Raw genomic sequence first — 25477 nt, 5'->3', positions numbered from 1 at the left:
CCTCCGCTCCATCCTTCTCTCCGGATCCTCTCCTCCACCTTTGTGTTGTGATCCCCCCCCCGCCCCCCACTCCCACTCCCCCTACCCTAACCTACCCCACCCCCCGTCTGTTTCTCACCCCCCAACCCACCCCCCACCCCCCACTCCTCCTAGCCACCCCTCTCCTCCTTTTAGCATCTGAAAAGACCACTGAGTGAGAATCGATGGCGCAGAGGCCCGCCTGACAGGACAATAAACCACAAAGAAGAAGGGGTGAGTTCTCCTCCTCCTTCTCCTCCTCCTCCTCCTGCTCTTCCTTCCCTCTCCTGATTTTTTTTCCTCCCTTTTTTTTTTTTTTTTAATTCCCAGTGAATTGTGGAATTACACCGGTGGCGCGGCGGTCGGTCTGTCGGTCGGGTTGGGGGGGTGGAGGTGGGGGGGCTGCTATATAGCTCGGGGGCTGCCTCCTTAGATGGAGCACAAGGCATCTTTTGTTAGAGCGCGATGATTCGCAATGGTTGCCGAGGTCCCGTCCGGGTGACGCTGGGAGAGACGCGGCGGGCGGGCGAGCGAGCGAGCGAGCGGCGGGGCTCCGCGACCACCGCGGCTGTGCCGGGACGTTCCGCTCGGCGCGGCGCGGCGCGGCACGGCACGGCCGCTCATTCACCTTACGTAACCCGCCGATGCATCACCGGAGCCCCGCCGCTGTTGTTGCGATGCTGCAGGCTGAGAGGGGGGGGGGGGGTCGCCTGGCCGGATCTCATTGGGCGATGCGGAACCTCGGTGGGGATGTTGATGCGGTGGTCGTCGCGTTGTAAACAAGGACGCGTCAGGCAGGGCCGTGTGTGTGTGTGTGTGTGTGTGTGTGTGTGTGTGTGTGTGTGTGTGGTGGTGGGGGCTCGGTTGTGGTTCTGCACGAGGGGTCCCCCTCCTCTCACCGCCGCCGCCCCCTCCCCAGAATGCCGCACCATTCGTGGTGTGGTGGTGGTTGTTTGGAGGATGGGGGGGCAGGAGGCGAGGGGGGTGGGGGGGGGGGGGGGGGGGGCAACACGCCGCGTCTCCGCTGCCGCCTTGTTCCTCCAGCAGCGGTGACAGCCGAGGTGGTGGTGGCTGGTGGGTGGGTGGGTGGGTGTCTACCTCCAGCTCACGCTCAGCCTGACGGCCACAACAATAGCGTGCAGACTGCCTCGCTCTCCAGGCGAGCGGAGGCTTGATCAATAGAGCCGGAGCGGATGTGATGTGCTTATTGCACAACAGCAGTATCGACCTGAGCGCTGAGGAGGGAGCTGAGGGCTCTCTCCCGGTGCAGCTGCCCGTGAACTCAGGTGACCTGACGCCGTGTTCTCCACCTTCATCTCCACCTCCATCTCCACCTCCACCTCCACCTCCACCCCCACACCCCCACACCAGGATGCAACGATGCCTCAGCCGAGCCGTCAGCCATCTCCGTCCTGCCGCCGCCACCGCCGCCCGGCATCCCTCTGCCTCCAGACGCTGAAGCGCAGCAGCACCACCAGCAGCAGCAGCACCAGCACCAGCACCAGCAGCACCAGCAGCACCAGCAGCACCAGCAGCAGCAGCAGCAGCCGCCTCCCATGAAGCTGCCGCCACCACTCAGCCTGACCGCTCTGTATGGGGCCTCTCACATGTGAAGTAGGTTCTTTGACTTGGTCGTCCGGTCGTCAGGGATGACTTTATAGGGTCCTTCTGGACCAAGGCGTCTAATTCAAGAGGGAAAGTTAATAAGCTGAGTCACATGATGACAGATTCTGACCCCCTGAAAATGTCCACTGAGACGGTCCTGAGTGTCAGTGTCAGTTTGACTGATGATGATGCTAATTATTGCTCCTCCCCCTCTCAGTTGACATGGAGGATGAAGATGGGACTTGTCTACTTGATGTGTTGTGGTGAGTGACACCCAGGAGCAAACGCCCTCATGTGCGAGAGTCGCTGTGGTCATTTTGTAACCGATGCCCCCCCCCCCCCATCTCCACAGTGACCCCCAGGCCCTGAACGACTTCCTTCATGGGACCCATGAGGTAACGACAACCAGACACAGCCGAGGACAAACTGGAGGTGGGAATGTTGTTGCTTGGCTCTGCTTGTCGCAAACTAACTTTTTCCCCTGCCACTCCTTCTTCCTCTTTCTTTTCACTGTAAAATGTTCTCCTCCGACTGGTGCGACTTGATGCCGCCAGCTGCAGACGGAGGACCTGCTCATTAGCGCCTCCTCTGGGGAGCCCTCCCTCTTCGCAGACGCCCCGGTGAGTGTCTGGATCTGCCGCCAGCAGCAGCAGCAGCAGCAGCAGCAGCAGCGTCACCACAGCCCACATCGCACCCGGGAGGATCATTTTCTCCCCGTCTGTGTGCCAAACCCCCCCCCCCTCCCTCTCCCTTCCCCCACCCCCTCAAAAAAACAACCTGCTTCCTGTTAACACCTGCTTATCTCACCGCGTTCATCTCTCTCTTTTCACTCCACATCCCTCCATCCTGCTGTCTGCCTGTCTGTCTGCCCTCCCACACCCCCTTCTGCTGGGTCTCACCACAGAGCCCCGTCTCTCTCCTGGGGGATGGCCGGGATTCCCCGGACACGCCTCCTCCAGGGTGCGTGGACCTCTCTTTCCTGGAGGAGGCGCTGCTGTCGTCGCCGGAGGCCGGGGAGGACCTGGCGGTGGCAGCGGGCCACGAATTCGAAGTGAAGAAGGGAGCGGCAGTGGCGGAGGCGGAGGTGGAAGGGGCGGAGGAGGAGGAGGAGGAGGAGGTGGAGGAGGTGGAGGTGGCCTGTGACATCCTGCAGCAGAGCCTGCAGGAGGCCGACATCACCGAGCAGACCATGGCGCTGGAGGCGGGGCTTCCCCACCCCGCCGACAGCCTGTCGCTGTACTCGCCCGCCCCGCTCCTCGCCGCGCCACCTTCGGCGCCCAAGGCCGCCACGCTGCCCCTGCTGCCCAGGGACACCCAGGCGGCGGTGGAGCCCCCCCAGCCCTCGCTGCTGGCCGTGGGGCCCGGCTGCCCCTCCCTCAAGCCTGCCGCGCCCCCCCAGCTGATGGGCCTGGTGCCAGGAAGCGTGTTCCCTGCAGCCTCGCCCGACAGCTCCTTCTCCCTAAGCCCCGCCCACGGCTCCAGCATGATCATCCACAAGGCCGTTTCCAGCCGCCCGCTCATAAGCCCGAGCCTGCGGGCGGCGGTGGCGACGGCGGCGGCGGTGGCGCCACCGGGGCTCCTCCTGCAGCGAGCCCCTCCCCTCCACATCCAGCCCAAACTGCCCATCAGCATCCAACCCCGCCTGGTCCACATCAGCCCCAAACCGTCCGGGCAGAAACCCGCTCCGGCTCTCACCTTCGTTCCCGGCACCGCCTCGCCAAACATCTTGCTGACCCCGCCCCCGGGTCAGAAGCTGCAGGCTCCGCCCCCTCAACCCCCACAGCAGCTCCCCAAGCCAGTCAGCCTGCAGCTGGTCAACCAGGGCGGCTCCTTCGTCCTGCAGCCTCAGGGACTCTTCCAGGGCCAGAACCAGTTCCTGCTTCCAGGCCAGTGCCCCGTCACCATCTCCCAGCCCCTCGCCACCGCCCCTCGACCTCTGCTGACCCACGGAGGTCACCAGGGCCTGGGCGCCCCCGCCGGGCAGCTGCTGGACGGCTCCCAGATCCTGACAGTTCCACAGCGGCAGCTCAACTTCAGTCCCGTCTTTGCCGCCGGCCCGGCGGGCCAGCTGGCGCTGCGCCAGGCCACCGTGCTTTCAGGACCGCTGCAGCTGCAGTCGGCGCCCCCTACTGTCTTCCAGGTGCCGGCGCAGCTGGCGGGAACCTACGCCGCCCCGGGAGGGCAGGGGCAGCGTGCCACCCTGGTCCACACCCCCGCCGCTCTGGGAAACCACATCACCTTAATCAACAGCTCGGCAGTGCTGCCCCAGGACCTCACCTCCATCTCAATCGTCAACGGACCCTCGGTGGTCCAGGGGCTGCCCTTCGCCACCCCGCCACCGGCTCCGCCCCCTCAGACTGGGTTGACAGAGGGACAACTGAGCCTGCAGCAGGCTTCCGTGGTGCTCCTGCCAGAAAGAGGCATTCAGGAGGAGAGGACCAGCATGGAGGAGGCCACCTTCCACCACCTGCCACAGGTGAGACCTTCACGTCTGACGTCTGTAGCTGCTGTTAAAAAGTCAAAGTCTCACCCCAAAGGATGCAAAATTTGTTTGACCCATCCCCTGAGGGAGTGGTGGGCAGCAGCGGGCAGCGGTGCCACGCCCAGCAATCATTGGGTGATCCAACACCCCCCTCTCCCCCCAAGTCCACCAACCCCGATACTCGGTGCCAAGTATCCAGGCAACGGGTGCCCTTTTTACAGTCTTATAAAAAGGGCACCCGGCCAGGGATCAAACCAGTCACAGGGCGGACACTCTACCACTAGACCACTGAGTCTGCACTCACAAGTCTTCACGAAACAATCCAGGTCTGGTTGGGTAGCATTTATTTGAGAGTCTCAAAGGCCCCCACCTCACAGAGCATTCTGTAGAAATGGAAGCGCAGACAGGAGAACAGTGCAATCCTTTGATACGCCATTTTGGTGCGTCCTATTCTGAACATCTATTTGTGCTACCCATTGTGTAGCCGTAAAAAGAACAAGGTCAAGCAGGACAAAGTATGGGAGGTATGCGTAGATGAAGAATGATTGCTGAAAACTGTTGAACGTCTGTCCCGCCGCTGCAGCCCTACGCCCACGTGCTCCAGCAGGTGGCCGTGCAGTCGGCCTCCTGCTCCCCGCCGGTGGTGACCGTGCTGCAGCCTGCTGCTGCCGAGCAGCCGCTGCTTCCCGACGCAGTCGTGGAGGTGCCAAAACTCCCGATGCCCCCAGCAGACTCAACCCCAGCGGCGTTGGAGGAAGTCGCACACTCCCTGAGTCACAACCAGGCCTTTATGCAACATCTGCAACAGGTCGAAACTTCTGCAAGCAATGTTATTTTTTTCTTTTATTTGTTTGTTTTTGTCCCCCTAATCATGCTCCCAGAAATACTGTAATTTGAAGATCATAAGTTTACCCTTTCACTCTTTCCAATCCAGCAAGCACTTAGTTCTCCCATCGCGTCCGAGCTGCTGGTTGGAGATCCGCCTGTGGCCCCGACGGAGAGCCTGGACTCCCCAGGTCCTGGCCAGGAGGAGATCCAGCCAGAGATCCCACCAGAGATCCAGGAGGAGATCCAGCCAGAGATCCACACAGGCTCCAGTCAGGACGACCGCACTGCGGGGTCCGACCGGCATGCGGTGCCCTCCCCTCCTCTCCCGGGCACAGAAGATGCACCCCTGATGTGCTCCTCCCCTCCCTTTCAAGACTCGGGGATGTCTCCTCCCAGTAGTTTCTGCTCCCCCCCTCAGACGGAGCCACCCGCAGCCGGGGTTCCAGCAGAACCGTCGGTGCAACTCCAGGACACCTGTCAGCTCCAGGATCCCCGCCAGCATCAAGACTCCCGTCAGCTCCAGGTTTCACAGTGGCACATCCAGCCACCTGCTCCCCAACCTCCGGCCCAGATCAGCATCCCAGTGCCTCAGCAGCAGCAGCAGCAGCAGTGGCAGCAGCAGCAGCAGCAGCAGCAGCCGCCCAGTGCCGCAACTGCCAGTTACCCCCCGGATGGAGACAACTCTGCCGTCCCACAGCAGACACACAGCGGTGAGTGCCAGCGGCGGCCACCGCTGGCTACGTCTCCGTCCTCTGCCGCCTCCCTGCTGGCACCGGCCGCCTCCCTGCTGGCACCTGCCACAACCCTGCTGACACCTGCCGCCTCTCCAGCAGAGCCGACAGCTGCCCTGCTGGTAGAGAGAAACCTGGCCGCCCTGGATGCCCCCAGGGAGTGTGACCCCATCCAGTCCAGCCAGCAGAGCAGCACTAAGGTACTGAGACCATTCAACAAAAAAAAAGAATTATACTTAGCTAGGAGCTGTATGTATGTATATATATATATATTTAGTATATTTCATTAAATTACATATATTCTCATTTGTCATTGTAAATAGTTACTGTAGTAGCCAACTGGGAATGTGTGTTTTCTTTCACAAAGTGTGCCTAGTTAGCCATGAGATAATTTGCTGTGTGGACCAAAGCAACCAGGCTCGTTAGACTGTTTGTTTAAGGCAGCAAAAAAAAAAAAAAAAAAAACCACATCTAAACACTTTGATTGATGATTGTGAATCTCACCCCCTCGCCTGGTCTTCATCCAAAACGTTTTGCTGGCCAGCAGCTGGCAGCCCGGCAGCAGAGGGAGGAGCGACTCACACCAGCAATGCGCCGGCTCAGGTGGGGACACACAAGGCCCGTTTTGACGAATGAACATCCTGGATTCAGACACAAACATCCTTCACAACGTGGAAACATAATGAGCTCCACTTTACATCCATATTTTGTCTTTTTGGTTTTATTTCTTTAAACCACGTAATTTATAAAAAAAAAGGACTGGGTTTCTTCCTCTTTTTTTTTTTTAAACGGGAAAAAAACGTATGACCTAATTTCCTCATGATCACCTCATTTAGAATCTGTAAAAAAAATATTATTTTTTTTTTAAATAAAACGCTCATAACCTCAGCAATAATTAGCCAAACTATTAGCCATACTATACATTTATGAGTGCTTGGTGGGATTAGCAGACACGGATTAAGGCCCTCGTTCTTTGGTTTTATGTTCTGACTCACTTAACACCTTTTAAAAACACAAGAGGTGTTTTAAATAGACTTTTAAATGTGGTATATGTGGCAAACGTGGCCATATTTCTCTCTCGTTACAACCGCTTTCGCTTTTTGAAACGCCCACGATTGACCCGAGTTTTTTATTTTTTTATTTTATTTTTTTATGTCACTGCACTCGTCATGTTTACACCAGTAGGTGTCAGCAGAGCGCTGCGTTGTTTCACTTGGGCTGTTAAAACCGATTTTATCAGCTGCATCTGTTACCACGCTTGCTAGCATTAGCATCATTTTTGTTTTTTTTTAAATTATTATTATTGTTTGTTTGTTTTTTTTAGTTTTTTTTTTTTAGCTCGCCATACGGTGGAGATATTTTGACCTAACTGGTGAAAGTTTTTTTTTACCAAATTTCCACTCAACTTCTCCAGGTTCCAGCAGCGGAGCTGTATGGACCACGCCGCCGTCCAGAGCCCGCTAACCGGGCGGCCCTTTTCCTGCCTGCAGGACACCGTCGGCCGCCTGCTGCCCTACCACACCTGCGCCGGTCACCTGCCCAATCAGCAGCACTTCACAGCAGGTGGGTGGGCGTGATGTCACGCACGTCGGAAAGCCAAACAGAACAGAGCGAACAACGACATGAATTTCCCTCCGTGTGTGTGTGTGTGTGTGTGTGTGTGTGTGTGTGTGCGCAGTGGACCAGGAGTTTGACAGCGTCTCCTGTTTCCTGCTCAAACGCACCAAGGACATGGTCAACAAGTACCGGCAGCTGCTGGTCCGAGAGGCCCAAGTGAGTCCCATATCCGCACCTGGCTGCCCACACGGCGGCGCTGTGACGAGGCAGTCGCTTGTGTGTGTCTTGTGTGAAACCAACGTTGTTTTTTTTTGTTTTTTTTGCGCAGCAGGAGAGTCCGTCAGCTGAGATGGTGATGCTGGAGCGGCTCTTCCTCCAGGCCGAGCGACACGCTCTGGCCGAGGACAGGCGGAGGGTCCGCAGAGATCCGGGTCAGTAGACAGACCTCCTCACCGGTCGGTCCGGTCCAAATCAGGGAGGTCAAGAGAGAGGAAGTTTTTTTTTTTTTTTTCATTTAAAACAAAGCAATTTTCCTATAAACATTCAGTGCAGGGGTCACCGAGCTCTAGGGCTGTCCCAATACTATATTTTCACTTCCGATACCATGCCGATATTTCAACCTTGAATATCGGCCGATACCGATATCAATCCGATATCAGCATGCAACAAATGAAACATACTTTCATCATTTGTACTGTAGTGTGGAGTGTTAAAAAAAGGCAGCATCAAGTGATATGACTCAAACAGAGAATAAGAGTCAAAAATAGTAGAACGTACCACTTATTATCAACAATTATTAAAAAAAACCACTGCGGAATAGAAAAGATAAATCAAAAAATAAATCAGGAGGCCGTGAACAATGACCCAAATAACTTATAGTGCAAACAATTCAAAACAAATTAACAAGTTTACTGCTCGTATATTCTGAAAACAACTGAGAGCAGGGAAAAAAAAAACCAATATTGTCCGTTAACTAAACTCGTCCTCCATCTCCACTTTCTCAAATCAACCTCAACGGAAAAGAAGGTGGATGAGGTATCCAGGTTGGTATGCGAACACCACTGTAGTTCACTGGCAAGCTCGGGAGAGGGAGGGAGAGTGAAGTAGCGCTGCAGTCTTAAATGTGACCACCTGATGTTGCTGTTTCCTCTCAAAATCTCCAAATTTTCCACACTGGACCTTTAGAACTCGCTGCTCTCTCGCTGCAGAGTCCTTCATGTCATCGCTGGCCTCCTCCACGCCGGCTCCTCCCCCGCGCTGCTGCTCCTCCTCCAGCAGCCCCTCCTCGCCGCCGGCGTGGACTCGCCTCTCCGACCGCCCCCCCGGCCTCAAGACCTACTGCTCCAGCTCCCGCGGGGCCCTCAGGCTCACCATCAAGCAGGAGTCGGGCTCCAGGAAGGTGGTCCGCAACTCGGCTTGCGACCCGCCGCACAAGCGGGACCACTCGGGTCGGCTGACCAACGGTGCCCCCCAGCGGTCGAGGCAGGACGAGGAGGTGTCCAATGGCGCCCTGACTCGTCACCCCGCGGACGACGACGACGTCCTGCAGACGGCGCTAGAGTCCCAAATCAAAGCTCCTCCTCCTCCTCCTCCTCCTCCCCCGAAGGCCGGGCCCCGGCCCAGAGGTGTGGAGTCGCCTCATAGAGACGCTGAAGCCCCGAGAGTGAAGAGCTTCAGGCTGGATGCGTCCCCAGCGCCGCTCCAGGAGGACAACGTGCTCAGCGACCATCTGCAGAGCGCCATCGACAGCATCCTGGAGCTTCAGCGCCTCCAGGGGGCCTCGGCGGGGGCGGCAGCGGCCACACCGGGCCCTTCGCTGGACCCGGCGGTCACCAGCATGTTGGAGGGACACCTGTGAGGTAACGCACCTGGATGACCCCCCCCACCCCATCCCGGAGGGGGCCGCAATGTCCTCATCAGGAGCTGTTGACTTCTACAAGAGATTTCTGGGGTTGTTGTTGTTTTTTTTTTTGTTAGTTTGTTTTTTTTTACTTTCGAGTGGGAACTGAGAGTTTAAAGGAAGTGAGAGGAAAGGAAATGGGGGGAAAAAAAAGAAAAGAAAAACAAAACAAGAGGCACTATAAAGAGATGCATACCAGACAACAGCACTGTCTATAGATCCATAGATGTTAGACACTTCATTTTGATGTATGTTTGTGGACAAAAAAAAAAAAGTCTATTTGAATAGGAGCTCTATCGTTTCCGTGGTAGTTGAGTCACCCAGAGGTTTAACCTTCATCAGCATAGTATCCAAGTAATAGTGAGGATCACCACGACGTGGCGTAGACTGAGATTATTCCATAGTTTTCTATAAGATTTCTTTCACAAAGACGTGAAGTTTCTTCTTCTTCTTCTTCTTCTTCTTCTTCTTCTCCTTCTTTGCATAGTGCCAAGCTTCCAGGGTATTTATTTATTTTGATAACCTGTGCCAATTTGTGTTCTTTCCAGACGAGTTGCATTGAGCAAAGGCAGTAAAAGTCAGTGTGTGACGAGCGTGTGTGTGTGTGTGTGCGTGTGTGTGTGTGTGTGCGTGTGTGTGTGTGTGTGTGTGTGTGTGTGTGTGTATGTGCATGAGAGAGAGAGAGCGTGAGCAAGCATTGTATCCTGCCACCAGGGGGCAGTACTTTAAAAAAAAAAAGAAAAAAAGAAAAAAGAAAGACACGCCCTCCCAGGGCACCGTCTGTCCGTCCGTCCGTCCGTCCGTCCGTGTCGGCTTAGTGAATGAAACTCCAAAGAAATTAGTGACGTGCTACAACCTGAACACACCAGCAGATGTTGGCGTCGTGGCTCCTCCCGCAGTGGGCGGAGTCACCCCCCTTTCCTCCTCCCCCTGCCCCCCAGCCCGCAGTGGGCGGAGTCGCTCCCCCCACAGTGGGTGAAGTTGTCACTCACCCTCCGGCCAGAGGAAGCAGGCAGAGCGCTGGTCTTTCTTTTTATTATTGTCCTTTGCAACGTCCGTCACCGTGTTGAGCACGAGGGCGAGCGAGGGCGAGCGAGGGGGTGGGGTGGGGGGGGCACACGCCAAGCAATAATGAGTGAGGCCTTGTGAGCACCGATGCAGCGGCGGTTGGGGGGGTGGGTGGGAGAGGGGTGGGAGGGGGGGGGTGGGACGAGGGTCTTCAGGAGCGTCACGCCCTGTCACTGCGAGGTTCCTAAAGAGGCGGGGCTTAAGAGAGAGAGAGAGAGAGAGAGAGAGAGTTGAGTCTCTGCACCATCAAAACAGCCTTTGACCAAAAAGAAAAAAAAAAAACTCAAATTCTCGACGGCGACCTTTACCCCCTCGAAGACCTGCAGAGGGCAGCACAGTTAGCCCCGTGTTTACAGCCTCCCACAAGAACATGATGCTCTGTCGGACCCTCCGCGCGCTTGGAGGCGGGACGACCACAGGGTGGGTCTCAGTCAGGAAGGGGAGGGGGCGGGGGGCGGGGGAGCCGACACCTGGCGTAGCAATGCCCCTTTGTGACATCACAGAGGACTGGGTGTCGACTGCTCTTCTCTTCACTCAGACTGCAGCCGTCGTTGTTGTCGTTGGAGCTGGTTGGTGTCAGGTGACCCCGGATACATGATGGGACCTTTAAACCGAGTCCATAGAACTAAACCGAAGATTTTCTTCATCACTTCTTCTTTTTTTCTTTTTTTTTCCTTTCCTTTTTTTCGGTTTACCGGCTACACCATTGGTTAACGTGACAATCCGTCCGTGTGGGAATGTGTATTCTGCCCGTCGAGACTCGGCATTGTTTGTCTGTTTGCTTTGGTCGCACGACTCTTCAGTGCGGAACTTGTTTGAAATATGACGGATAGATTTGACCTCTCGAGGTGGAGCCGTCCTGAAAGCTGCAACCAGCAGATTTTCAGGTATTTGGATGTGCAAATTAAAAAACGTGCTTCGGAACGCCCAGAGAGAAACACTTTAGAATATGCCTTATTTTAAATTCATTGCACCTGTGAGGAAATTGAATCCTTAAAGAAAAGGAAGTAATTATGACGTTGCAACAAAAAACTAATGTGAAACAACTTCCCCTCTTCAAAAGAAAATCCTTTTTTTTTTTTTTTTTTTTTAATGATTTGGGGCAGAATCAAACGGCCTTCTCACGTCACGTCTATTGATTGTCATTTCCTTGTAAATGTAACGTTGTCTTTTGTTGAAACAAGCAAAAGGAGTTTTAATATGCAGTAGTTTTAGTGTTTATATCCTCTGCAGTACTGCAGGACGCACACTAGGGGGGCTCTGGATCAGCCAGTTGTTACAAAGAGATTCGAGTAAAAACTAAACAAAGCAAAAGCATAACACTACAACTAGAAAATGGTGAGATTAAAAACTTTTTTTTGCAATTTTAGGGCTCTTATAAAAAATGAAAAAAAAAAGTTTGCAGCAAGTCTTGATTGGAAAGTAAAAATCAAATCGGGGAAAATACTAAACTTTTTTGAGTCAGATCTAGTTAGTTATTAACCTTCCCACAGATGAAGCATTCCCCCCCCCCCTCCCCTCTCTTGTCTGAGCTTGAGCCCCACTGGTGTGTTTCCACCTCCAGAGGATCCTTGTGATGCAGTAAAGATGTCAGAGTGTCTTACACTCATTGTCAGCGCCGCACTTCTTCTAAAGGGACATTCCACCGTACTGGCCTCACCACTAGGGGGTTTCCTCTTGGCCCTGGGTTATTGAGAAAACAGCGATGATGATGATGGTGATGGTGATGATGGGTTTAAGTGGTGGAATCCCCTGAAGAGAAGCAGCCACATGTGCCGTAGTTGTTCCTTCTGCAGTGTCCAACACTGACCACTAGAAATGTACCAACGGGGTTACATCTGCATGTTGAGCCATTTTTATTTGAATTTTTTTTTTTCCCAGATATTATTTATTTGTAAATGTTATTTATTTATACATTTTGTTCCTGCCTGAACTGTGAAACCAGGGGAGCTCACAACGCAAACACCAATTCAGATACAAAAAAAAAAAACATTCGACTGACAGATTGTTCCGATGCCAAAATCAAGAGGCCTTAATTCTGCAAAACTAAGATTGTAAAGACAAAAAAAGTTCACTCCTGACATAAGAAAAAAAAAAAAAAATACCCAGCTGACGACTCCTTTGACGTCACGAGTGATTCATATATGATATGACAAACGGCTTTTGTACTAATTTTTACAGACTATTTATTATTAAACTGTGATTTTGTATGAAATAAAAGCAGAAACAAAACATGGCGGCGGTGTGTCTCTGATATTCAACACAAACACGACGTGTTAATATTACAAATATGACTTTATTTTTTTTATACATCATTCACAATTTTAGCAAAAGACAGATTCAGGGTTTACATTCAGGAAAGATATTAAAGACACAGCAGCTTCGTTTTTACTTCTTTTAAATTAACGTATCATCAGAAAAGATAAATATACTTTGCAGAAAAAAAAAAGAGTTTTTAATTTTCAGTTTATGCTGAAAAGGAGAAAAAAAATAAGTCCTCCTGTTAAGAGTTGTCGGTTCGCCAGGTGGCGCTGTTTGGATAGTGTGAGACGACGTCGTGACCAACACTGATGGGAGGAGAGAAGTGGGAGGTCCCAAAGCTGCGACTCGGGTCGTGGGCGGGATTTAAGAGGCGCACTAGAACATGAGCCATGGAGGCGTCCCGACCGCGACCAGAACCAGCAGCAGGATCCAGAACCGAAGAACAAAAAAACAAACAAAACCAGACAACTCTTTCAGAGCTCCTGGGTTCCACTGACGCCCCCTACAGGTGACGCCTGGGAAGTGTCTCTCTCTCTGTCCGTCAGCTCTAAAACAGCAGACGGACCGAGTGTGGGCGGAGCCTGATCCTTTCAAACTGCCTCTTTCTGCAAAGCGACTGTGCTGAGGGGAGAAGCTGCGAACCTGCAGGAGACACAGACGGCGGCAGGCTGCACCTCCTCCTTAAAAACTCTCTTTCAACTCTGTCATAAATAATTTCACCTTTTTTCTTTTATGTCATTCTCCTTAAATAAAAAAATAGTGGCCATGTGCATTTCCACAGGCGTCCACTGTGGCACTGCTGAGTTCAGAGTCAGCGTCTACACAACTCATTATTAGTGTGCTGGAGTTTGTTCTGGGTGCAGGTGGCAACCTAACACACACACACACACACACACACACACACACACACACACACACACACACACACACACACACACACACACACACACACACACACACACACACACACACACACACACACACAGTACTGCAGGAAACATCCTGGCTTCAGCTTGTTCATCCTCCGTTAAAAACAAAACACAGTTTGCTTAGTAAAAAAAAAAATCCAGGAGGAGGAGTAGGGGAAAGGAGGAGGAGCCTCCTCCCTCTCCGCCTCCTCCTCAGTTGAGATTGACGGGCAGGTTGGCTCCATACTTGTGGAGGAACTTGCTGTGGTTGTGGTCGACCGACCAGAGGGGAGGGAGGTGGCGAGGTCGCATGCTGCTGAGGAAGTGCTGCCGCCAGCGCCGCTCCAGCGCCATCAGGCCCTCCAGGCCGCGCTCGGCGTGGACGCGCACCACCTTCAGGCCGTGGGGGACGTAGGCCTCGTTGAGAATCCTTGGGGAGCAGAGAGCAGAGAGCAGTCGGTTAGCCAGTTAGCAACTTTAGTCGCAGGACGTTGGGACCAGAACTCAACTGGTCTCCAGACCTGCGGCTCGGACCAGAACTCACCTGGTCCAGAACTGCAGGTCTGGAGACCAGGTGAGTTCTGGTCCCAACTAGGAAGTTTATTTGGAACTCAGACCTGCAGCTACAGGTGATTCTGGTCCTGACCCAGTCTCTAGCCCTGCAACTTGTGATTCTGGTCCTGGTGAGACCGGCAGCTTGAATCAGAACTGACCAGGACCAGAAACCAACAGAACTGCTGTTCTGGTTGCTGGAAGTTGCAACCAGAACTCAACTGGTCTCCAGACCTGCGGCTCAGACCAGAACTCACCATGGACTAGATCTGATTAGGACCAGAACTGACCGGGACCAGAACTGTCCTGGCCTCCAGACCTGCGGCTTGGACCAGAACTCACCAGGAACTGAACTTACTAGGGCCAGAACTGACCTGGACCGGAACTCACCTGGTCTCCAGCCCTGCGGCCAGCTGCAGGTCCTCGCTGCTCAGCTCCTGCTCCTCCTTCAGGTCCAGGAAGTTCCTGACGACGGCCTGCAGCCCGTCCCGTCGCTGCCTGGGCAGGCAGTCTCCGGCGGTGAGCAAGGCGCGGGCGGCCGAGCGGACCCGCCGTCTCTCCGGGTCCTCCAGCTGCCGCACGCCGTCCTCGCAGCCCTGCGGCGCCGCAAACTCCTCGGCCAGCCGCTGCTTCAGGGCGCCGTCGTGCACGTTGGAGGCGGCGTGGCAGCTGGTGCACAGCAGCAGGATGTCGTGCGAGTTGTGGTCCTTCATCTCGGCCGGGAAGTGGCGGCGGTACTCGTGCGGCACGATGTTCTTCCTGCAGGGGGCGACGGCGACGGGTTAGACCGGGGTCGGGCGAACCTTCTGACTCGCGCCCCACAATGGGCCATTTATTGACAGGACTCTTAAAACCCTGAAAGAAATGGATGAAATGCTGCTATTTCATTACTTAGTTACTACTCATATCATTTCTTCCAAGTTCGGCAGGACGGATTGAAAAGCTTAACGGGCCGCATATGGCCCCCGGGCCGTGGATTGCCCATGCCTGGGTTAGATCTAGAGCGGTGCCGCTGCGGCAGCGGGAGAGAGAAGGCGGCAGACAGACGGGCGGACAGAAGGAAGAAAGGACAGAAGCAAGGAAGGAAGGACAGAAGCAAGGAAGGAAGGACAGAAGGAAGGACAGGAGGAAGGAAGGACAGAAGGAAGGAAGGACAGAAGGACAGAGGGAAGGACAGGAGGAAGGAAGGACAGAAGGAAGGAAGGAAGGACAGAGGGAAGGAAGGACAGAAGGAAGGACAGGAGGAAGGAAGGACAGAAGGAAGGAAGGACAGAAGCAAGGAAGGAAGTACAGAGGGAAGGACAGGAGGAAGGAAGGACAGAAGGACAGAGGGAAGAAAGGACAGAAGCAAGGAAGGAAGGACAGAAGCAAGGAAGGAAGGACAGAAGGAAGGACAGGAGGAAGGAAGGACAGAAGGAAGGAAGGACAGAAGGACAGAGGGAAGGACAGGAGGAAGGAAGGACAGAAGGAAGGAAGGAAGGACAGAGGGAAGGAAGGACAGAAGGAAGGACAGGAGGAAGGAAGGACAGAAGGAAGGAAGGACAGAAGCAAGGAAGGAAGTACAGAGGGAAGGACAGGAGGAAGGAAGGACAGAAGGACAGAGGGAAGGAAGGACAGAAGGAAAGAAGGACAGAAGGAAAGAAGGAAAGAAGGAAGGACAGAGGGATGGACAGGAGGAAGGAAGGACAGAAGGAAGGAAGGAAGGACAGAAGGAAGGAAGGACAGAGGGAAGGACAGAAGGAAGGAAGGAAGGAAGGAAGGAAGGACAGAGGCCCACCTGATGTAGGAATCTGCTTTCCCACAGACCACACACAGGTTCTCCTTGGCCGTCAGGTAGTAGTCCTGCTTGGAGTCGGGACGTCCCGACGGCTCAAACAGCAGCCGCACCACAAACGGGTCCTCGCTCTCCAGCACTGGACAGGAAAATGGGCGGAGTCAGAGGAGAAGCACTCGTATGGAGAGGACGTCGTTTTGTGCAAAGGCCTCAGACATTACATGGGGAGGCGGTGGGAATAACTTCATAAATAAATAGTGGCCGCAATATAGATTTAACATGCGCAAAAAAACACCAATTCATCCCCACAAAATATTGATGAGTTCCCAAGAAATACTCATTTGTATCAATTACAGTTATTCTTACCAAGTTTGTTTTATTCGTATTGTTATTCTCATTAACGGTCTAAACGTTACAGAAAAGATAGGAACCACATCCTGATGTTGACATCCCGTAAGTTACTGCAGGTTCGAGGTGTTGCGTGTGCATGTTGTAACCACTCAATGGCCACAAATTAGCATTCTGTGGGAACAGAAAATGTATATTTCGTGGGAACAAACGAGTATTTTGCCTGCACGTTGTACCCATTTCATGGCCATAGATTAGTACTCTGTAGGGATGAATTAGGATTTTATATATCTTTATTGTGCCTACAATTCATTATTACTTTTTTTACCGCCCTGATGATGAGCATGTCTGGGGCGCTGTACATTCCAGACAGACATTCCAACACTTGATTTAAATCTTTTACAGGTAATAAACACAAGCAGGTGCATCGAGCTAACCATTGCTTCGCCATCCAACGATGTCGTTCGATATTCAAATAAATAAAAACCCGACGTTAAAACTGCATATTTTATGTGAAATTTCAATACTTAAATTTATACGAAGTGTCTTTGCCAGTAGATGCTGCTAATTTCAGCTGACTTCCCAAGATCCCACGATGCTTTGCAGCAGCACGCAAGGCATCATGGGATACACAAGTACGCGAAGGATAGTAGCGGTGCAGCCTTGGAATCGGCTAAAACGAGTGCGTATTTCCAAGTACGCATTTTGAGCGTCCTAAGGACCCTCGGGAAGTGGGAGGAGCCTTCGCGCAGCGCTAGGACGCAACTTCCTTTCAAAATGCGCACTTCAAGGATGCAGAGCCTGAACTGAGACACAGCAACGGACGCACAGGCAGACAGAGGCCGCTGAGGATTGTGGCAAATCCGCCTCCTTGAGAGTAAAGCCCCGCCTACCTCCGATTCCTTTGTCCAGGTACCACTTGGCCTTCTTCTTGTCGCAGGTGCACAGAGGCTGATTGTCGGGAGCGTGCAGGAAGCAGTTGTCGTACAGCGGAGACTTCCTGTGTCACAGACGGTTATCGAGTGGACGAGTGTCCATTAAAAAAATAAACACATAACTTAAACAGATAAATAAGAAGTAAGAAAAACAAATATTTACTTTGTGAAAAAAAAAGAAGAAGAAGACAGAAAACATTTCATTCTGCAGCAATTTGATGCGCTAATCAATGAAGAAGCTTTGAGCGGTTTGGCGCCCCCACCTGGCAGAGTAGCCCACGCCCAGCGGCTTCCTCCGGCTGTTCCTGCGGGGGTCTGGGACTTGCTGGTCCCCGCTGTCGGGGCTCTCTGCGGCCGGCAGCGGCGGTGGCTGCTGCTGCTGCTGCTGCTTGCGGTTCTTGCGCCTCCTGTCGCCGTCCTCTCCGTCCACTCGACCTCTGAAGGGGACGTCCACCAGGCCCTGGCAGCGGGTGGCCAGCTCGCCGTACGAGCTGCCGCTGGTAGAGGCGGGACCGGCTTCAGGCAGGAGGTCGAGGAGGCGGAGGAAGAGGGCGACGGACACCTGGGCGTCTCTGGCAGCGTACGCCATCTACAGGAGACATGGGGCAGAGCACTGAAATAAAGAGGCAGGGTGTCTGGGGCGCTGCCAAGTGGAAGAAGGAAGCTGCTCAAAGGTCCAGTGTGTAAAACTTGGAGATTTCGAACAACAAACAGTGACATCATGCCATTACATTTCAGATGTACTTTCACTGCCCCTCCTGAGCTTGCCAGTGAACTACAGTGGCCTGCACACACAAACCTGGATACCTCGTTCACCTTGAATGAATAAATGAATTTATTTCGAACTTGTATAAAATATGTAGCTATCTGCACATACAAAATAAACAACAAATAATAATGCAAATAACAAAAAAAAAGCAAAAAAAACATAACAAAACTCGTTAGAAAAAGGAGCAGGAAGAAGTAGAAAACTTTTTTAATTTCCTACGCCTTCGTACCTACTACCTACCTATCCATCTCAATACATAATATACAAGCACCCATATAAATATATTACATATATACACTCCATAAATATCTTTATAAGCACATAATTATAGAAATAAAAATATACTGCATACATATCCCATAAATAAGCAGCACCTGCTCCAGGGTCAGCTGATCCGCCTCCCAGTCACTGCAGCGCAGCTCCAGAGATTTATCCAGAGAGACATTCAGCAGATCGGCAGCCAGCGACTTCAGACTGAGGCCGTTACTCAGCGCCGTTCGCCTACAGACACAGACACACACAGACACACACAAGTATAAGAGCGCAGGAGGAGGAAACGGAGCAGCGGGTGTGCGAGGCGGGCCGTCGCTACCTCTGCCTCAGAGCGAGGTATCGCAGGTCGACGGTGCACGACAGCGACAAGCCGTAGTCGCGAGTCAGCCGCTTGCCGTCCTCGTAGCAGCCGACGCCCACTTTCAGGACGCGCGGGTCTCGGAGCACCTCCACCAAGCTGAGCGGAAAAGGCCACCGCCCGCCGCCGCCGAGCGGCTGCAGCCGCACCAGGACGCACAGGCCCGAGTAGGTGGCCACCTGCAGCAGGGACACGGCCGAGGCTCGACCTTTCACCGACACCTGCCGCGCAAAACACGCCGCGTCAGGGACGCAATTCCTTGCTTTTCATTTCATTCATCCGTTCGTTTGTTTGTTTGTTAAAAAAAATAGACAACAACGATGAGGATAAGCAGCGTGAGGGATCAAAGGGAAAAATCCACGCAACTGATTTGGCACCAGGTATCAATGAGAAGTCAAAATTTAAAGCAATAAAAAAAAAAAATCCCCAAACAAACTAACAGCTATAGGCTGACATGAATATAGGGACATGAAAAAGTTTTATTTTTCTCTTACGGCGTCGCTTTTTACCCATTCACAGTCGAGGCCCAGCACCGGGAACACCGACAGCTCCTCCTGCAGCCGCGGCCACAGCTGCAGCCACTCGTCTTCGCTGCTCACCGTCTGCGGCTTGGTCGCCAGCAGCCGCTCTGACCACGGCAGCGGACCAGCAGGGGGCGGCGCTGCGCTCTGACACGGCACGGCCCTGGAGCCTCCGTCTTTGTCTTGGCCCAGACCTCGCTGGGCCGCTGTGCTCTCCTCCTCCGCGGGCGGCGGCGGCGGCAGGGCCTCCTTCTGGAAGGAAGGTGCCCGTTTCCGTTTGGTGCGGTACACTCGCCACACCAGCAGCCCTCCGAGGGCCACGCCCAGCACCGTGGTCACGACAGCCGTGGTCAGGGGCCCTCGCTGAGACATGGTGAGCGGCTGCAGGTCAGAGGAGGAGGAGGAGGAGGGGGAGCGCGTTTAGGACGGAGGCGTCAGTGGGATCCAACATAAAACTGCATGTTGTGATCAACTGGCAGCATAGCTCTGTAACACAAGCACATAGAGAGGGGGGGGGGCAGGGGGTGGGAGTAACAGTCAGAAGCAGGTGGTGAAATCAGCTGCACAAATCCATTCAAAAGTAATATATATTCATGAAGGAACCATAAGAAGATTGACTAAATCTGGTTTAACAAAAAAAAAAAAAAAAAAAGCTGCTGTGTACTAATACCTGGCACACAGTATGTATGGGCCCACTGGGTCACATGACAAGGAAGCAAAATACAAAAAGAGTTGTGCTAAAGTTAGCTTAAAATATTGCTTTAAAAAACAAAAAACAAAAAACAAAAAAAAAAAGATGTAGCCCACAAATTAATAAGACTTTAAAACGGCGTGTTCATTGATAGAAATGATTGCTCTACACAAACTATAATTTATTGACGGCCCCTAAGAGCCCAGCTCTGATGTGAGCGTCAGCCCGACAGACTCCCAACCTGAAACCAACTTCACACACACAGCAGGTCCTCGTCGTGTCAGACAGCCAGCACACTTCTGTCCTGCTGCTCGAGCCAAGCAACACTGCCTGTATCACCCACGTTTTTCGTCAAAAAAAACAAAAAAAAACAACAAAATACGTGGTTTTCTTCAAACCACGTATGAAACGGCTACGAACTTCATACCAGGTGACGCAGAGCAGCCACGGCGAGTGCAGACACCGGCCGTCTTGAAAGCCCACCAGCCCGGGTCTCTCCCCCTTCTTCCACCGTTTCCAGCGTCAGCAGATAAAATTTAAGCTAAACAAGCGTCGTGGCCCGAAGGTAACTGAAATATCAGCCGTGAAGCGCAGCTGCCACATGTGTCCGGCGTTGTTTTTTTGGCCACCTTGCTGAGTGAAACCGACGCCGACCTGGTTAACGCAGCAGCTAGTTAGCTGCCGAACCAGCTCGTCCGTTAGCTGCGCAGCTCGTGCAGCTCGCGGGCGCCTTCCCACTTTATTCGGTGACATTAAGTCACGTTTTTGTCAGTTTCACCGTTTTCTACGCGCTGCGGCTTACCTTTTCACTTTGGACCGACACAACACCACTTTCACTCTCATACAGTTGTTGTTGATTTTTTTTATTTTTTTTTTTTAAGACAAACTACTGAAGTTCTTCCGGACTCAATTTATAAGGTGACAACGGCATTAGGATGAAGCTCCGCAGCTAGCACCACCTGCTGGCGGGAAGGAATAATTACAGCTGGAAGCTCTCGACTTGGCTGCTGCAAACCGTACGCGCTGTTGACAGAATGTTGATCCGCGTGGTGCTCAAAGAGTCATAGTCTGTTGGTAACTCAACTGTACCTGATGATTATTGTTTTAACTCTAAATTCTTTCTCGTTCTCTTGAAATTTAGTTAATAAAATTCTAACAAACGAACAAAAAAAAAAAAACACTTACATATAATAATAATAATAATAATAATAATAATAATAATAATAATAGTTCCCCCTCCAGCTCTTTTTCAGTTGCAACCATTCACTGGACACAGTAAAAGCAAAACAATAAAATAAAATTTACAATAATTCAAAAGACAAGTTTATTCTCACAACAAAGCAGTTTTGTTAAACAACAAAAGAAATATTTAACAAGCTAATCAACTTTGAAACCATGTGGTAATTGACTGATTTAACAAAAGGAAAAAAATAGACTTTTGCTCCTCTACTGCCATCAATTTATTCAACATTTTATCTTCAACCAAAGAAGTGGAATAAAGTAATTAAACAATAACAAAATGGAGAAATAGATCAGATGATAGATCATATTCTATTCACAGGCTTGATTAAAAAAAAAATAGTAATAATAAAAACATAACAGAGGGAAAAATCAGACAGTGAGAGATGACTTTTAGGTTGTTGTTTTTTTTTCTCCCTGTAGTTTTCGGCTGGCCGCCGTCAGAACCGCAGCAGGTGGCCAGTACACATCAGACTCTAGGCTACTGCAGCGACCACGGCAGAGTTCACAGTCACCCCGTCAGGTCGAATCGTCTGCTTTAGCGCTTGTGCAAAACTTCAATTTAAGACAACTTAAAAAAAAAAAAGAGAGAAAAGAATGTAAGCTGTGGAGAGAAAAAACAATCATTCTACTGTGTTAAATAAAAGTCGATTCCTCCCCCCCCCCAAAAAAAAAAAGAAAAAAGAAAAAGACCGGGAGCCCAGAAGTAAACCGTCCAGTACTGATGTGTACTGGGGTGAAAACTGAGCTCAGGCCAAACAGGCAACCAGTCGGCACCAACGCCTCCATCCTCCACCACCCACACGTCTGTTTTGATTGTTGCTGCAATGCTGCCCTATTTACAGTGAGATGCTTTTCATCCAATCACAGGATGCAAGAGACACAGACAAAGAATCAAAAAGGAAATAAAGATTTTCTGTCTTCGAAAAATAACACGATAAAAACGAAACACAAAAGTAAAGCAGCTGTCCCTTCACAAAATCTCTTAACATCACATTAAAAATTAGCACTGCCGTGAGCTGTGTGTACAGTATAGATTCTTTAAAGATATATATTTATATTTATGTATAATATATACGGCCATTTCTTGTTTACATGAACAGGACCTCATCCCATCGTAGCTAGCTTGTGCCTTTGGCACTATTACATACAACTCTTTTGTTAGATTCCAAAGCTATTTAAAATATACTTAATGCATAAAAATAAAGATTTTGGCGTCGTCTCACTTTATTCTTTTGACTGCGGAAGTTTTTAACGAGAACCTCTCAGTGCTTGCAGAGGTCTCGCCCCGTCAGCAGGGGGCGCCGGGGGTCGGGGTGCGACTAGAGGGCACCAGCCGCCACCTGGAGGGTGGGCGGGGCTAATCCACGGGGCCGTGACCAGCTGGCAAGGACAAAACGGATGACGACAGGCCTCGTCGACGACCAGCCGTCCCTGAAGCTCCGCCCCCTGCTGACTCAAACCAGGGCGCGGGGGGGTAGGAGCAGGGTGGGCTAAGAGAGAGGGAGAGCGAGGGGTGGAGAGAGAGCAACGAGACCCCGCCCCTTCCTGTCAGTCTGTTCTGGTGTGACGGCCCTCAGAGTTGGATCTCGAAGGTCTTGTGCAGCTCGGTGGAGAAGGGGTTCGTCGGCGAGGGCGATGTGCGCTGGCGCGACCGGCCCTCGAGCGCCGCCCACTGGGCCTCGAAGGCGTCTTCCTGCGGCGCCGGCGGCGGGTGGGTCAGGGGCTGAGGGGCGGCCAAGGTCGCCGCCGCCGCCCAGCTGTCCGCGCCGTTGAAGGTGGCGCTGCCGTTGGGTGCCGGGGGGGCGGGGCTCGCGGCGGCGGCCACCTTGACAAAGGGGCCGGTGCTGCCGACCACGGGGGCGTCGTGCTGGGGGGGCGTGGAGGCCGAGCCAAAGACGTTGGCCACCATCTGCGACGGCGTGATGCCCACCACGGGGACGCTGGGCCGCGGGAACGCCAGCCCGTTGGCCATGGGGTAGGACGGCGCCGCCTGGGGGTGGAAGGCCGGCTGGCGGGGGGGCAGCAGGGGGACGGCGGAGGGTGGGGGGGGCGCGAAGGTCACGGGGCCGACCGTGGGAAGAGTTGTGGCGGGAATGGGCACGGGTCCGGAGGCGAAGTGCTGGCTGGGGGGCGGAGCTACAGCGGGGAAGGGCTGGGTGGGGGGCGGGGCCACGACAGGGAATGCCTGGCTGGGGGGCGGGGCCACGGCGGGACCGGTGGTAAAGGCCTGGCTGGGGGGTGGGGCCACAGTGGGGAAGGTCTGGCTGGGGGGCGGGGCCACAGTGGGGAAGGCCTGGCTGGGGGGCGGGGCCACAGTGGGGAAGGCCTGGCCAGGGGGCGGCACTCGCACCGACTTGGAGACTTCGTCCAACCAGCGGTCGGCCTCGGACGGGGTGCGCCTGTGTGAGGGGACGAGGGCCGGGGAGGAGGTGGGCGGAGGCACCACGATCACCGGGGTGGGGGCCGACCAGCTGTTCACTGCTGGAACAAAGGCAGAAAAACAGTGAGTGAAACAGTTCAGAAATGTAACTAATTTGTTGTCAAGTCAAAATGGACGGCGTGAAATTGATCTTGATGGAAAAAAAAAAAGCTCTGAATGGGAGAAAACGACAGCGCTTGTCGAGCATCGCGGAGAAATGAGCGTCTGGTGTGAACAGGAGGCTGCAGCTCGCGCAAGATTTTTGTGGGCGCTTCCGCATCCGGTGTGAACCCGGCATAAACCTTTTTGTTCCTTTAACTAACCCGTAGTCCAACCCTCTGGCCGATTCCTGGTAAGAAATACTTTAAGGGTAAAAGGTAACAGATGGACATTTTCAGAACAGGATGGGGTCCGGAGCGCAAATACTTGAATCTAGTGTTCTAGTTGTTATTGTTTGACTTGATCATTTTTATTTCTTTGTTTCTTGTATAACTTTGGTTTTTCGTACTTATGTAACAAAGACAAAAATTTGATGTAAACCAAAGTATACGTATAAATACATATGAATACTCATAAATACTTGGTTACAAAAAAAAAAAAAAAAGAATGGGTTTGCTTCGATGATTGGCTGAGTTTGATATAAACAGAGTTGCGTGTGTTCACATAAAGCGTCTAAATCATTGTTCTCTGCTGGATGGATGTGGCTCCTCCCAGTTCTGTCCTCCTGCTGCACTCTGATGAAGTGGAACCGCTGTGGACCGACTGCGGCGCGGCTCACCTGGCGGGGCGAGGTCCGGGGCGGGGCCCGAGGGCGGAGCGGGGGTCTTGGCCCAGGGGTTGGTGTCTCGAGCGGGCAGGGCGGGAGGCAGCGTCGGAGGGTTGGCAGGCGGGGAGAAGACGGCTGCCGTGCCATTGACTGGAGCAGACAGGAAGTGATGTCAGAGTCAGTTATGTGATGCTGCTTTGGTAAAATGCCACAATATTGTATCGAGTTGCCAGTTGTGCTCCCTTCTATTCTCTCTTTCACTCCGTGTCCCTCCCTCAGCCCAGTCATGGCCATAGGTAACACGACTACAATAGATCTCCTCAACAGGCAGTTCTTGAACCGACCTGTGTGATTCACACTCTCGGGTCACAAGCTCTACCTGTGAGAATAGCACCTGTCAGCCATTGTAAAGATGTTGCCAGTCACGATGGTCCGACAGGACAAGAGAAAGAGGAGAGGAAACAATTGCAGCGTCGCAGTCGTCAGCATCGATGTGACTTCTACAGATTAATTCCATTTACAACAGGAAACAAAACTGCCATTTTAATCCTATATAAGCGGACATCAGCCCTCTGTGATGTCACAGAGGGGGCTGAAATGACAGCATCATTGTGATGTTGGGGGAGAGACAGGCGAGGTATCAGTTGGTGTGTGTGTGTGTGTGTGTGAGGGGGGGGCTGAGGGGGGGGCTACCTGGCGCTGCAGGAGACTGAGGGGAGGAGGCCGGGCGGGGCATGGGCGCCGAGGTGAAGGGGTCCTCCGGGGGTCCGCTGAAGGCCGAGGCGATCTGAGTGCACAGCGAGCTGATGCTGTCGCCTTCGCCCTCCACCTCCGGCACTGCAGCAGGGACAAGGAGGTCAATGACGGCACCGGGGGTGAGGAGAGGGTCTCGGGGGGGGGGGGGCTACTCACCCGTGTTCCTCATGGGGAAGTCGGACTTGCGCTGCATGGTGGATGGCAGCTCGTTCATGCGCAGCGACAGCTGCCGCTTGAAGGGCGACGTCTTCTGGCTGAGGGCCGGGAAGCCGCGGAAGGAGCCCTGCCGGGCGATGACGTCGGCCGGGGCGTGGCGCCGCGGGATGGCCTGCGGTCCCATCGCCGAGGACGCCAAAGAGAGCGGGGGGGACGAGGACGGGGAGGAGGAGGAGCCGCCGCCGCCGCCCCCCGTCTGGCTGGGGTTGGGCCCGCCCACAGAGTTCACGCCCACCATGGCCTCAGCCTCTGCTGCCGGGAGGGGGGGGGGTAGGGGGAGACACAAAAACACACAACAATGCAAAGCCTTTCGTTTAATAACTGAATAGGATTCACTACCTATATACATATATATATATTTATGTATATATATACACACACACATATATTTTAATGCTGGGCATCGATTACTTTTTTTTAATCGTGATTAATCGCACTCCAACCCAGGAGTTAATCGCGACTAAAATGGCTCATTTGAAGTCTGCCGAAGGAATTCAA

At 52.9% G+C, this 25477-nt stretch overlaps 3 protein-coding genes across 11 annotated transcripts in view; 1 reads left to right on the top strand and 2 right to left on the bottom strand.

Annotated features, from left to right (window-relative positions):
• Positions 1-153: 153 nt before the first annotated feature.
• Positions 154-9262, top strand: LOC142903206 (BRD4-interacting chromatin-remodeling complex-associated protein). 3 transcript variants are annotated; one of them, XM_076048722.1, is made up of 14 exons: positions 154-252; positions 1390-1632; positions 1841-1886; positions 1976-2018; positions 2178-2243; positions 2528-4099; positions 4689-4913; positions 5040-5643; positions 5767-5864; positions 6209-6267; positions 7079-7227; positions 7343-7437; positions 7550-7652; positions 8430-9262. In XM_076048722.1, exons 3-14 carry the CDS (start codon positions 1846-1848, stop codon positions 9077-9079), a joined length of 3705 nt encoding a protein of 1234 aa, XP_075904837.1. In that variant the 5' UTR covers positions 154-252; positions 1390-1632; positions 1841-1845; the 3' UTR covers positions 9080-9262. The 3 variants fall into 3 exon arrangements, with proteins under 3 accessions (XP_075904837.1, XP_075904836.1, XP_075904835.1); XM_076048721.1 differs by having other exon boundaries at positions 5040-5864; positions 7553-7652; XM_076048720.1 differs by having other exon boundaries at positions 5040-5864.
• Positions 9263-12465: 3203 nt separating this feature from the next.
• Positions 12466-20743, bottom strand: exd2 (exonuclease 3'-5' domain containing 2). 2 transcript variants are annotated; one of them, XM_076048707.1, is made up of 9 exons: positions 20383-20743; positions 18863-19375; positions 18330-18589; positions 18112-18238; positions 17232-17557; positions 16927-17033; positions 15689-15824; positions 14302-14670; positions 12466-13789 (listed from the first exon to the last, which is right to left on the bottom strand). In XM_076048707.1, exons 2-9 carry the CDS (start codon positions 19259-19261, stop codon positions 13573-13575), a joined length of 1941 nt encoding a protein of 646 aa, XP_075904822.1. In that variant the 5' UTR covers positions 19262-19375; positions 20383-20743; the 3' UTR covers positions 12466-13572. The 2 variants fall into 2 exon arrangements, with proteins under 2 accessions (XP_075904822.1, XP_075904823.1); XM_076048708.1 differs by having other exon boundaries at positions 18878-19375.
• Positions 20744-20880: 137 nt separating this feature from the next.
• Positions 20881-25477, bottom strand: part of numb (NUMB endocytic adaptor protein) — a 31438-nt gene continuing 26841 nt past the window's right edge. For 2 of the 6 annotated variants that reach the window (XM_076048696.1, XM_076048699.1), the window contains 4 exons: positions 24920-25231; positions 24701-24844; positions 24020-24157; positions 20881-23303 (listed from right to left, as the gene is read on the bottom strand). In XM_076048696.1, the coding sequence (XP_075904811.1) occupies positions 22396-23303; positions 24020-24157; positions 24701-24844; positions 24920-25231 (1502 nt within the window). In that variant the 3' untranslated portion in view covers positions 20881-22395. The remainder of the gene's footprint in view (positions 23304-24019; positions 24158-24700; positions 24845-24919; positions 25232-25477) is intronic. The other 4 variants (XM_076048698.1, XM_076048700.1, XM_076048701.1 and 1 more) reach the window with 3 other exon arrangements.

Source organism: Nelusetta ayraudi, unplaced genomic scaffold (genome assembly GCF_046127955.1).
Source record: "Nelusetta ayraudi isolate G7.1 ecotype Tasmania unplaced genomic scaffold, CSIRO-AGI_Nayr_v1 ptg000108l, whole genome shotgun sequence".
Lineage (NCBI taxonomy): Eukaryota > Metazoa > Chordata > Actinopteri > Tetraodontiformes > Monacanthidae > Nelusetta > Nelusetta ayraudi.
The sequence above is the reverse complement of the archived record's forward strand: the minus strand, read 5'-3'. Positions and strand labels throughout refer to the sequence as shown.

Coding starts and splice junctions, on each gene's coding strand:
- LOC142903206 (XM_076048720.1), top strand. CDS start 1,846: ATGGAGGATGAAGATGGGACTTGTCTACTTGATGTGTTGTG. Junction 2,244..2,527: donor CCCTCTTCGCAGACGCCCCG/GTGAGTGTCTGG, acceptor GTCTCACCACAG/AGCCCCGTCTCTCTCCTGGG. Junction 5,865..6,208: donor GCCAGCAGAGCAGCACTAAG/GTACTGAGACCA, acceptor TTTGCTGGCCAG/CAGCTGGCAGCCCGGCAGCA.
- exd2 (XM_076048707.1), bottom strand. CDS start 19,261: ATGTCTCAGCGAGGGCCCCTGACCACGGCTGTCGTGACCACGGTGCTG. Junction 18,239..18,329: donor TACCTCGCTCTGAGGCAGAG/GTAGCGACGGCC, acceptor CTGTGTCTGTAG/GCGAACGGCGCTGAGTAACG. Junction 14,671..15,688: donor AAAGCAGATTCCTACATCAG/GTGGGCCTCTGT, acceptor CGCCCCCTGCAG/GAAGAACATCGTGCCGCACG.